The 13,085-nt window shown below is 41.9% G+C and overlaps 1 protein-coding gene across 2 annotated transcripts in view; it reads left to right on the top strand.

Annotated features, from left to right (window-relative positions):
* ANXA13 (annexin A13) overlaps nt 1-13,085 on the top strand; it is a 57,889-nt gene that overhangs the window by 12,764 nt on the left and 32,040 nt on the right. Inside the window, exons 1-2 of one of the 2 annotated variants that reach the window (XM_080646655.1) lie at nt 4,140-4,257; nt 5,350-5,472. The exons of the other annotated variant lie outside the window; for it this stretch is intronic. Coding sequence (XP_080502781.1) covers nt 4,243-4,257; nt 5,350-5,472 — 138 coding nt within the window. The 5' untranslated portion in view covers nt 4,140-4,242. Of the gene's footprint in view, nt 1-4,139; nt 4,258-5,349; nt 5,473-13,085 lie in introns of those variants that run through there. 2 annotated transcript variants of the gene reach the window in all.

Raw genomic sequence — 13,085 nt, 5'->3', positions numbered from 1 at the left:
GTCTTTGATTCTCCTCCATGTGCTCTACCTCCCCACATCTCCAGACTCTCACACCCCTGGGGATGGCTCCCCGCTCTGGCTCTACCCCTGACTTCTCAGCCAAACCCAGTTCCTCTTCCTCCTCCTGCCCACTGAACTCTTCTCTTTGGGGGGTCTTCGGGTTGCTGTAACCAAGTGTCACAAATTGGGTGGCTTAAGGCAACAGAAATGTATTGTCTCACAGTTCTGGGGCCAGAAGTCCAAGATCAAGGTGGTGGCAAGGCCATGCTCCCCCTGAAACCTGTAGAGGAGAATCCCCACCACCACCCCCTGCCCCGCCCCCTGGCTTTTCCAGGCGTCTGGTGGTGGCCATCAGTCCTTGGTCTTCCTTGACTTGTAGCTAAATCACCCCAGTCTCTGCCTCTATCATGACATGGCCTTCTCCTGTGTGTGCAATTACCTCTTCTTATAAAGACACGAGTTAGCGCTGCTTGGTGCTTCTCAGTGTCTAAAGCATCAGCCCTAGCACTGAAGGGTCATGGGTTAGACCTCTGGTCAAGGGCACGTACCTGGGTTGCAGGTTTGGTCCCCGGCCCTGGTCGGGGTGTGTGGAGGAGGCAGCCAATCAATGTCTCTCTCTCTCTCTCTCTCTCTCTCTCTCTCTCTCAGGTTTGGTCCCCGGCCCTGGTCGGGGTGTGTGGAGGAGGCAGCCAATCAATGTCTCTCTCTCTCTCTCTCTCTCTCTCTCTCTCTCTCTTTCTCTCTCTCTCTTCCTCCCTCCCCCCCACCACCTCCCTCCCATTCTTTCTAAAAAGCAATGGAAAAAAATATCCACAGGTGAGGTGAGGAATTTTTAAAGTAAATAAATAAAGACCAGGTACAATGGGTTCAGGCCCACCCTAAGGACCTCTTCTTAACTTGATTATATCTGCAAAGACCCCGTTTCTAAATAGAGTCACCTTCAGGGGTACTGAGCGTTATGACCTCAATGTGTCTTAGGGGGCAAAGGGCGGGGAGGTGCAATTTAACTCCTAACAGATGTGTGAGTAACATTGTAAGGAAGTGTTAGAAACTTTGGTAGGCGGAACAGCAGGAAGGACTCTGGCAGGATGGGTGTGTGACCTGCTGTGGAGACCACAAGGTTAGGGGGGCCTGGGCTGCCATCCCCACTGTGAAAGCCCCCAAAACCCAAGAGGTGTACCTAAGTGGGCCCCGTCTATTAAGGATCTTACACAGCAGCTGTTAATGTAGAATCGCTAAATACTTAAAATGATACAAAAAGCCTTCCAAACCCCTCTCAATACTCTCTGTGCCTTCTCTACCCCTGTTGCATCTTTCACCTTCCCTCCCAGGCACTCTCCACCTTCCCACTGCCACTCCAGCCCTGACATCCTCGAGGAATTCCTGAGGCCTTCTGCTTCCCCTGCTGTTGCTTGGAATTTCCCCGGCCACCTTACTGCATACCCATCCAGCTACGGAGGAGAAAAGGAGGGGGTGCTCTTAGGAATAGAGCACCCCCTCCTTTTCAACCCATTCCAAACTTGACTCTGGGCAAATCTGAATAACTACGAGGTGGCTATAGTGGTGGTGATCCAGAAAAATAAAAATAAAAAAGTGTGTCAGCTTCTTCCTGGGCCTCTAAGCTTTGTGTCTTTCACCTCCCTGGAGCCATGAACTGTACCAGTCTGTTCTTTACACATTTCCTGTGCTCAGTAACCCAGCATCCTGGAACAGAACTTATCTCCACATTGAACACTGCACATCCCATCGCCCTGTTCCTCCTGGACTTTGAGCTTCAACGGTCCTGGAGGTGGGACAGGAAGGGAGGGAGAGAGACGTCACTGATCAAGGATTCTAGGAGGGTTAGTGATGCAAAGGTTGATTCACTGAGGTGGGGAAGGGAGGACTTGGCCCTGAGAAGTCTGAGGCTGGGAAAAGGAGACAGTGATCAATGGAGCACAAATTAGACACTCAAGACAAATACTGAAGGGTCAATGCGTTAGTTGTAACTTCCGTCTTCTTATCTCCACCCCCATTCCTGGAGGGGAGTTTTGTCTTGTTTACCAGTGTCTTTCCAGCACTCACCTCCTGCCCTGCCTGGCACACAACAGACTCCAGTCTCTTTGACCATCTTTCATGTCTTCTAATTTGCAACGCTCTTTCTTATTGCTGAGCCTTAGCACAAACTGAAAACACTTGGTTTGATCTGGACCACTTTCTCTTTCAAATGCCCTGCTCCTTTTCATGCTTTGGTTCACAGCTTAAATGTTAGCTCCTGGAAGAACACAAGTTCTATTTAAAGTAAATTGCACACACACACACCACATGCACGTGCTAGCCTTTATTACAGCATCCTATTTATTGTTTTCATAGCCCATACCACAATCTGCAATGGTGTGTTTCTTGTATAGCTCCTCCACTTGCCTGTATGTGCTAGGAAGAGAAAATTCACATTCATCTTATTCATTGTTGTAGCCCCAGCAACCAGCACATCCAAAGGCTTTCAATAGATAAAGGTTAAGGAACAAAAGAATGAATATATACACTCAGAATTTAATAAACCTGTCAGAATTTTAATACGATATTACATGGGAATTTTGGCATAAACTAAAGATGGCATCTTAGGCCAGAAGAGAAAAGATGAATTATTTATTAACTATCTAGGATCGGTTGAATAACCCAAACAAAAGCTGACTCTATTCCTTCCTCACTCTATATCAAAATCAGTTCCAAATGGATCGAAGATGTAAGCCTTAAAAAATGAAGTCATTAAAAGAACGTGAAGAAAATGTACAAGAAGTTTTAATCATCTTAATGCAGAGATGTTTTTCTAAGCAAGCCAAAGAAGGAACGATTGATATAGATAAATACATAAACACTTAACACTTTCTTCACACACACAAGCACACTCAAAACATACTCAGAGACAAAAGACAAACAACAAAATAATTGTTACACTCGACAAAAACCCTAATCTTATTATAAACCACATGTTGTTGCATATAAATAATGAAAACACTAATAACTCAAAATAAAAACAAAAGACATAAGCAGACAGAAAAATTCATGCAAAATGGCTTTTAAAAAATGGGATATATAACTTTAAGAATATCAAAGGAAAGGAATGTACATTAAAAAGTGAGGTAACCATTTTTCATCTTTGAAATAGGCAGAAATGAAAAACCTTAATAATGTTTAGTGTTGGCCAATATGTGGAGAAATGCGCACTGTTATGGGGGGGGGGCATAGTATCAGGGGGGCATACATTTCGTCTTTTGAAAGTCAGTCCCATCGGGTCAGCTGGTCTTTGAGCATTTTTATGTCTTTGTGAAGGACAATTTGGCAACACTTACTGGAATTTTAAATGCACATACTCTTTGGCCAGCAATTGCATTCTAAGATTTTATTCTGCAGATAAACATGGACACATATGCAAAGATTCATGCAGAAGACCAAAACAACCGAAATGACCTTGAATAGTGGACTGATGAAATAAGGTTTGGTTCGTACCCATAATAAGCTACCATATGGTCACTGGGGGAAAATATGCCAATGACATATATGTGTTTCATATAATGAAGCATACAAGATATGGAACAGAATGCATTGTACAAACTCATTTGTTGAGAGAGAAAAAAGCAGTCCAGAATAACCAACAAATAATAGACAGACAGATACACATTCCTGGAAGGTATTCACAAGAAACCACTAGGGGAGGGGCTGGGAGGTTAGAAGGGTTATTTTTCATGATAACTTTTCATATTATGAGGAAAAAAGTTTACTAAGTGCACATATTACTTTTTTAAATTTAAAAACTAGCTAAATTATACTGTTGTTAGCATAACTCAGTGTAGCCCTCAAAAAGATTTTCTGTTCTAATAAAAGTGATGTTAGTAAAATAGAAAGATTAAACACACACACACACACACACACATATACACACACACACTTTCAATAACCCAGAAGTGAGACTGGTTTAGCCCTTTAGTTGTGATTAGATTATTAAACTTAAAAACCCTACACTTGATTTACTAATAAATATTTTATTATAAAAAGGGCCTGCCAAGGCAGCTTGGACAGGTTAAGCTCATATGTAAATATGGCCACTCCCTACTCATCCCCAACAATGTATTCAAATTCAGTGCCAAAGGTTACTTATTAAACTCAAGAGATAGTATGTCCTGGAAAAACCATTATCAACTTGGCCTTTAGGAGAGCTGATCTCTTAATAAAATACAGAACAACTACCTCAGAAAAACGAAAATGGGCAATCGTCATGTAAGTATTTATTGCATTTGGGAATCGGGTAGTTTTCCTTTGGGTTATATAATGTGTAGAAATTTAAACTATGAAGTCATAATTAATACGTTTATACTTTATGATTGTGATGGCTCCTTATTACTGCTTTTCACAACAGCATACCATACTTTTAAAGTGCAGTTGGAATGTATTTTTCCCCCCATTAGTCAAAAATCTCTTAGGAGGGAGATTAAGACGATGATGAAGGTTCTTTTAGAGAAGTGTTTAAAACGAGGTGCCTTGCAGAGAGCAAAATGGTTAATACATATTTGTGGAATGAATGACGAGCGCTGTTAGTAGCAAAGATGCACAAAAGTTCATAGACTGATCATCAGAGTTTTGCAGGGAAGACAGGGTTCTTGCAAAGATCAGTAGACCAAGGTAAAGATACTCCTACAAGGCCATATAACTTAAATTAAAAGCTGATAACATTCCAGTATTATTTCTAAACATCATCAAATATCCAGATATTTTGCAAATATCCAGGAAATGGACTCAATATTTTACTTTTCTTCTGAAATACCTAGGCTCATGTGAAAAAAGTGTCTAAATCACTGATAACTAACAGCTGACTAAAATACTACCATTTGGAACCAGCTACGCACAAGGCAGGTCATAGTAAAATCTTGGAAAATAAATAGCTAAAGCTGTTACAATAAGACTTCTCATAAGGTTTTGTTGCAGGTACTATGGCTCCCCACAGCAAAAATGATTTATTGTGTGAGCACTGGAGCAAAGAGAATAAAACTCCAAAATTTTCTGTAAACTCTAACTTGGTTTATATGGGTTTTTTTTTCCCTTTGCTATAAATTAAACATGCACTCATATGGTTGCAAACCTACACGTTTCTTCTTCGGAGAGGCATTATGTTTTAAATCATTTATAAATAACGTTACATACTAGCCAAGATTATGAGCCTTCCAGTCAGTCTATCTTTCAAAGAAACTGAAGCCTGTTCCTCTCCACTGGCAGTTTAGTAAGGCATTTCATCCCTTGAAAGTCAACCCCACGGGGCAGCTGGCTTTTGTGAGTGGTCTAGCATCTTTACGTATTTCTCTTTTGAATCCTCAGAGCCAGTCTTACTGCCTCTCAGAGGGCAGACAGCAGTCGCCCAAAGGGGACACCCCACCCTCGGCAGCCGTGCAGCCTCTCAGCCGCCCGTCAGGGAGTGGACAGCCAGAGGCCCACCAGCCTGTAAGCACTTTTCCCCTCCAAATCATAGGTGTGACTGGGCTTTCTTATGGGCCCAGCGTTACTCGCCACCACTTGTCGTATCGGCCCCTCTGCCACCCTGCAGTCTGGAATGTCATCACCAGGCATTACTTCCAAGCAGGGAAACATTTCCCCCAGAAAATGTCTGTTATGATATTTTCAGCTAAATTTAAAAATGTAATCTAGGCACTGAGCTTACATTTCCAACAGTGTCCCCTTAACAGTGCCTTAAAATGCAGAGCGTACGGCTACAAAATGGCCACTAGGACATTTCTGAAAATACTAACAGAATTTAAGGTGTGCCCAATGAATGAATCTGTTTGAAGACTGTTTCTAAATGAGTAGATGAAAGACTTTTTGAAAGTACAAAACATTGTCCCAGTAATGCCTTAAATGACTTGCATTAGAAAGTTACTTGAGCCCAGCTGGTGTGGCTCGGTGGTTGAGCATGGACCTATGAACCAGGAGGTCACGGTTCGATTCCTGGTCAGGGCACAGGCCTGGGTTGTGGGCTCGGTCCTCAGTAGGGAGCATGCAGGAGGCAGCTGATCAATGATTCTCATCATTGATGTTTCTATATCTCTCTCCCTCTTCCTTCTTCTCTTTGAACTCAATAAAAACATTTATTTTAAAAAAGAAAGTAACTTGAATATAAATTTAAGACAATGCTTGTAGTTCTGAAGCAACTATATAACCAAAAGAAATTTTTAAAAATTAAATACTAGTAAAACATAAGCTGATGGTGTGCAAATGTATGTTCTTGCTTTTGTGTAATAGATGATGCTATTTTGCTGAGATTAAATGGTCTTGTGAAAACAGTCCTGATTGCTATGATGTGCTGTGTGACTTCTTAGTTCTCCTATCACGTTTCTCTATCCAAACTACTGATAAGCTTTTGTTTATGAGACTCTCTGGAATACAATTGGGCCTTTTCTTGGCTGAAATGCATATATTAAACCTCCCTCTGTTTTTTGTTCTTTTATCATTATCCTGCACAATTAAAGTATGGCTATTTGGCAAATATACAGTCATAAGCAGACACACAAATGCAGGCATTGAAATCATGAGTCTTGGTCATGATTGGCCATCCTGATGATGTAGTATGCTTTATATTAGTTTTTAAGTTATTGGCTTTCACTATGCTATTTAAGAAGTCTACCGGGAGAGGTTTGAATCCCCAAGAATATGCCCACAGACCAGGGTTCTACAGATAACTGTTTGGCAAACATTGCTCTAAAGCCAACAGCCTTGGCCAGGAAATTACATTTTCCAAGGTACTATAATATGGCATACTAGCCAATTCTGAAAACTGAAAACTACTTTTTTTGCTTTACCCCCATCCTTTTGTCATCAGTAATGTTTTTTTTTTGTTTTTTGTTTTTTGTTTTTTTTTTTAACTAAAGACCTAGTGTTTGTGATTCGCCTATTTGGAGCAGTAATAAGATACTGGGTTATTATCATTTGCTAAATCACACAATGTTCAAAGAGTCTGCTGAGCCTAGAGGGCGTATCCTTGTGCTCAATGACTTTGTGCATAGACAGAAAAATAAGATCCACAGAAAAATATGCTTCGGTTTAGCCAAATAACACTCCAATCTATCATGTGCATTGTTTTCAAGAGAATCGAAATCTAGGGGGAAAGAGAGTACTGAGATCAAGTGAGATGACTTTGCCATAGAGTGTGGCTGTAGGGAATTGGTGGAGTAATAGAGAAGGAGTGAGATATAGGGGGACCGTTGATATATATGGAAAAAAACACAAACTTCAGAAGACTAATGATTTCTGGAAAATAACTTTCAAGGCTGATGAAGACCCACTGACAGGATTACAGTCTTGTCTTGCTACTCAAAGTGTGGTCACTGGATGGGTGGCAGCATCCACATTTTCGCCAGGGTGCTTATTAGAAATGTAGACTCTCAGGCCCACCCAGACCTACTGAGTCAAAATCTGCATTTTTAACAAGATCCTCAAGTGATTTCACTGAACTGGAGAACAAGTTCTCCAACGGGACAATGGGGAGTTCCAGAAAACACAAATGTCTGAGTCCCACCCCCAGAGAGTCTGAATTCATTGGGACCTGGGCATTGGGATTGGTAACTGCTCCCCAGGCGATGTTAATGGGCAGCAGAGTTTGAGAAACACTGACCTGGAGCACATCAACACCCGTACAAGGACAGATCAGCACACTGCCCGCAAAGGCAGGTGTCATTGTGAGTGTCCATAAATGAAAACTATGAGCCTATGAATGTGAGATCATCTGCTCAGCTACCTGCCATGGTGTTTGTGAACATGCCACGTTTATGACTTCCTTGTGCCAATATTTAGCCAACATAAATATTGTCTAAAAGGGAGAGCAGTTTGGGACTTGCAGCAGGTAAACACCAGGCAGGCTCAGATGAAGGTGGATAGGAACACCTGGGAGCCACGTGACACAAGGGGAATAGGTCCGCATTCCCAAGAAAAGGAGGGAGGCTCTGGAGGCAGGTAAAAATGTGACTGGGAATTTGGGATAAAAGGGAGTGTGGTTTTAACTGAGAGTGTGTGTTAAAATGTGACCTCCAAAGCCAAAGAAACGTAGTGAACCCCAAGCAGAAACCAGCCTAGACCAGGCAGCCATACCTCTCTTATCAGGAAGACTTTTATTCCAGAAAGTTAGTCCTCAGAACACCACCATGAGTGTAAGAGGAAACAAAGAGGCCCTTGGACGTCAAATTATGGCATCCACTACAGCACACCTTCTTTGATTGGAACGAAAGGAAAGGTAAAAATGTTTAAACAAATTTACAGAAATAATTAATAGGTTTGGATCCAATGCACATTTAAACTCCCTTCCCAGGGAAATAATAAGATCCATTGTTTTGATTCTGATTGAGACAGAAATTTGCTCAAAGCAAATTTAGCTATTTCACCTCGTTTCCTTTTCAGCAAATCAGAACTTGTTCGTATCATTGATTATGCTCTACTACACAGCACCATTCAGTGCTGCGCTGGCCCAGCTCAGCCCCCAATATTTTCTCTTTTCAATTCCGTCTGACCCACTTATCATTGACTCTTGAGGATTCCAGAGCACACTAGCTTCTTTTTTTCCCGCAGGCAATGAATCCTGAGTTCATACCTTCACTAAATTGGCAAAAAAAACAGCCTTTGGCAATAGAAGAAGGAAATAGATAATTCTTTTCTAGTGAGAAAAGTGCTTCATTTTTCATAACTCTTGAAGGCATGGTTTCTTTCACGGTTGAGAAATAGCCATCATCTCCCCACGACCACACTATCCTCTAGGTTCACTTTTGCTGATACAATACAGCAGTAACTGGATAGCTAGAGGTTTAACACTCTTCAGGGGTCTCTAACTCCCCAACAATCTGTGGACAACCTCAGAGCAGACAGTCATTTTCACCAGGACACAAAATCTTGTTTCCAGACAATGCATGTTATTCTGCCTCTAGAAGGAACTCTGAGTTCTCTGGCCCAACATAATACTAAAGGGCCCCTAAGAATGAGTCAGCTGAGGCTGCTGGTGGAGGCTGTGACGCCTCCAACAACTGTGATGCAGACAAAGAAGCAGGGGGGTGATGACAGGCTTCTCCCTTTGGACTGACTTTAACTCCAATTCTTCCTTCTAGTTACCTCATCCCTGCATTCATCTTTCAAATTTGTCATCTGGGCTGCTGAAAAAAAATTAATGACACCATGGTCCACTTCTAATCTTCCCTCTTAGGTAACCACCACAGTTTGCTCCTTGTGACTGGGATCTTGCTTTAGTTGGTACCTATGTGCCATTTACCAGGAGAAGCTCACCCTTCTCAACACCCTTTAAACTAACGTGTTGACCCTTAGCACCTTAGATCTTGGCACGATTGACATTTGGGGCCAGAGGATTCTTTGTTGTGAGAGGCTATCCTGTGCCTTGTAGGATTTTTGGCAGAATTCCTGGCCTCTATGACTGGATGCCAGTAGCACCTCCCCTATTGGTGACAACTAAAAATGCCTCTAGACATTGCCAAGTGTCCCCAGGGAGGCAAAATTGCTTCTAGTTGGTTAAGAATCACTTCATTAGACACAGATGGGAAAGCAAGGCTATTGGGTAAAAGATGACCCCATAATATCTTTATCTGGCTGAATTTCCACCAGCAACCATGAATTTTTGCCCCTCTGGCCCAGGCATTCCCCCATACTGATTGCCTCTTTTATCACCAGGTAAAAGCCGACTCATCTTGAACATTGACCCTTGTACCTCTGTTGGTGACAACAAACTGAGAGGCAGCGGTTTCCCCCCAGACAGCTGTTAGCCCATTAGGAACTGCTGATGGCCAGGGTGAGAAGGCTTTTCTGCAGAAATTCCCAGCAATGAGGCTGCTGAGCTGCTGGTTTTCCTGCCTAGATGAGCAAGGCTCACCTAGAAAGATACTGAGTGAAACTCACCTCTCTGTTTGGGCAGAGCCCCCATTCAATCTCCCTATACCAAAGCTCACTGCACTGTAGGCCCATCTCACCATATGCACTTCTAAGTATATTGTCAGTACTTTCAGGAATAACAGTGCCTAAAGATCTTCTTAAGGTCAGGTCTCAACCCCATAGTCACCTTTGACTGGTAAATATCACATTGCCTGGTAAATATCACACTGACATGTATAACCCAGGGCATAGGCTAAGAAAGCTTATTTTTCTGGAAATGACCTAACTATATCAATCTTCATCAAAAGATGTTCTTAATATGACAACATATAAGTAACCTCAAACTTAGGAGAAAGATCATTTTTTAATCTAGAAAGTTTCACTCAATTTTCATAGTCATTGTCAACATATGTAAGTAAGTCATATTGAGATGTGATCCAAGCCAAGGTTTTGTTTTGCTTTGTTTTTCCAGCCTTATCTGCCAATGATGCAAATATTCCTACTCATTTAGATGGCCAATACTTAATTTATACATGGCATTCTGAGATTGTGTCTTTGAAGAGATGGATCAATAGCAATAAACAGTTCCAAACATTCTCAGCACCCTGCTAAGGTTGAGCAGAGCCCAGGTTTCCTAACATACTTACCTAGCTATCTGGTCTACCTCCTGATTAATAGATTTCTAAAGGGGAGTACAAGTGGGAAGAGGATCTAAGAATGGAGGAATTGGCTTTGCCATTAATCAGTGTGACCTTGGAGAATCTTAATTAAAATGGAGGAATAACTACATGGTATAATGCCAAATATTCTTCTAAGATTTAAACTGTGCCTAAATATAGCCAACAGAGTATACTGCAATATACAGTTTTTCTATTTAATGGCTTTACTTTTTCTCTGACAAGCATTTGAGTAGATTTTAACTTAAAACCCCCCCAAAAGCAAGACTTTATCAAATTTACTGTTCCAAAGAAACTGTACCCAAGCAATAGTCAACTTAATAAAGCAATATCCCACTAATCATCCAAGATTCATGCTTAAAAATGTGAGTGGCCCCTCTGTTCTGTTTCAAATTGCCCATCCATGTCTACTAAACGTATCTGTGTAAATGTCACAAGGGTATTTTCTGGCTCTGAATTCATGAACTTTAATAGCACAACACTTTGCATTCATACTAACTGGTTTCAAGTACAAATAAGTGATCAGTTAGAGGCTTAAAAAAATTATCATGAGAGAGAAGAGTTTAGGGTTTTTCCATAAGCACGTAGGTGACCCTGGGAAGACTTAACAAGCAGGTCTCAGGTTATCTATAAAATACGGGGATTGGGTACATTCACTGTTTCTCAAACTTCAGATGCCAGTATCACCTTTACACAGCTAGTAGGTGATAGAATTCAAACACAATCTGGATCCAGGATTATATATATATATTACTAGAGGCCCGGTGCACAAAATTTGTGCATAGAGGGTAGGGGTCCCTCAGCCCAGCCTGCACCCTCTCCAATCCAGGACCCCTCAGGGGATGTCCAACTGCTGGTTTAGGCCTGACCCCCATAGGGATCAGGCCTAAACAGGCAGTAGGACATCTCTCTCGCAGTCTGGGACTGCTGGCTCCTAACCACTCGCCTGCTTGCCTGATCACCCCTAACTGCCTCTGCTTGCCAGCCTGATCGCCCCCTAACTGCCCCCCCTGCCGGCCTGGTCACCTCCTAACTGCCCCCCTGTCAGCCTGGTCGCCCCCTAACTGTCTGGAAGGAAGTCAGACGTCCGGAAGATGTCCAGTCGACCCGGTCTAATTAGCATATTGCCCTTTTATTAGTATAGATATGTCACATCTTTTTTATTTATTGTGAATAACGACACAATGAGTCACATTGCCTTATTTCATCTTCCTGATATTCTGCTGGGTAGGGCAGGAATTGGTCTCAGTTTAAAGATAAGAAGCAGAAAATGTGATTCCGTTGGTCTCAGAAGAAATATTGGGAGCAGAACTGGACAATAAGGCCTCTCTGCACACACTCTTTGCCCATAGGAGAGGCCTTTGTTTTTTATTTCACTTCCCAGTGTTTCATGGTCATGAACATTTATAATCCCACAATCTATGCAAGGGGTCCTTGGCTTCCCTGGTCATCAGAGAAGTAGCAGGTCTCAACTGGTGTTTCTGTAAAAAGACCAGTGTTCTAAGAGTTGAACTGAGCTTTTCTACCATTAAATTTAAAAAAAAAAATCTTTTTTTTTACAAGGTCAAAAAAAATGGTGAATAAGTTAATAGTGGAGTTTCTGGATCTAGATTATATAGATCTGAATTCCATCACTTACTAGCTGCATGACTTCGGGCAAGTTATTCACCCCTTTATGTCTTGATTTTCTCATCTGCAAAATAGGAGGTAATAATACCTACCTCTTAGGATAAATGAGTTATCTGTAGACTGTTCCGGACCAGTGCCTGGCACATAGTAAGTGTTTTATAGTCTGCTGTCATTCTCAATTTTATGTGTTTCTCCCATAAATTTCTCTTAACTCTAAGCTCCAGCTACTACTTCTTGATAAGTACAAAATGGGTTCTGATTTTGGACAAAATTATGTAATCAGTTTTAAAGGTGCCTCACAAAGCACCATGTCAAGAGCTCATTCAACACTCCATGGGAATCAGGTCAAAGTGGGAGGAAGTGATGAGAATAACATTGAGCACTCACCACCTGCCAAGCACTTTTGATATAAATCTTTACAAAGACCCACAAGAAGGTACTATTATTACCACCTTTCAAATGGGAAAATAGAGACTTAGAAAGTATAAGGAGAGAAGTAGCATCATGCCAGGTTCAAGGGTAGACATCTTGGGAAAGGGGTACCTATATGACCACAAGGAAGTCTCTTTGCCAAACTGGACCTCAGTTTCCCCAACTCTATAATGACCTTAAAATCTACACAAACCAAGTTAAGCCCAAAGTGCCAACATTGGCTCAAGGTGCCATTTACTAGCAGTGGGAATGGTCACTGCTTACACTGAGGAGAATTCAGGGAAGTTCAAGGCTCTCCCCAGCACAACCCTCACCTGCCCCCATATTGCTCCTGCTCATAAGCCCAGTCCACTACCTGGTTTGAATCGTGGCTCTCATTTTTAATCTCCTCAGCCTCCTCCCAATTTCACATCCACTAGAACAGCAGCCCTCTTTGGAGGCATGTATAATGAGCCCTCTGCC

This window comes from Plecotus auritus (genome assembly GCF_963455305.1).
Source record: "Plecotus auritus genome assembly, chromosome: 11".
In the NCBI taxonomy this organism is placed as follows: domain Eukaryota; kingdom Metazoa; phylum Chordata; class Mammalia; order Chiroptera; family Vespertilionidae; genus Plecotus; species Plecotus auritus.
Note: the sequence above shows the minus strand (reverse complement) of the source record. Positions and strands in the feature narration are given on the sequence as shown.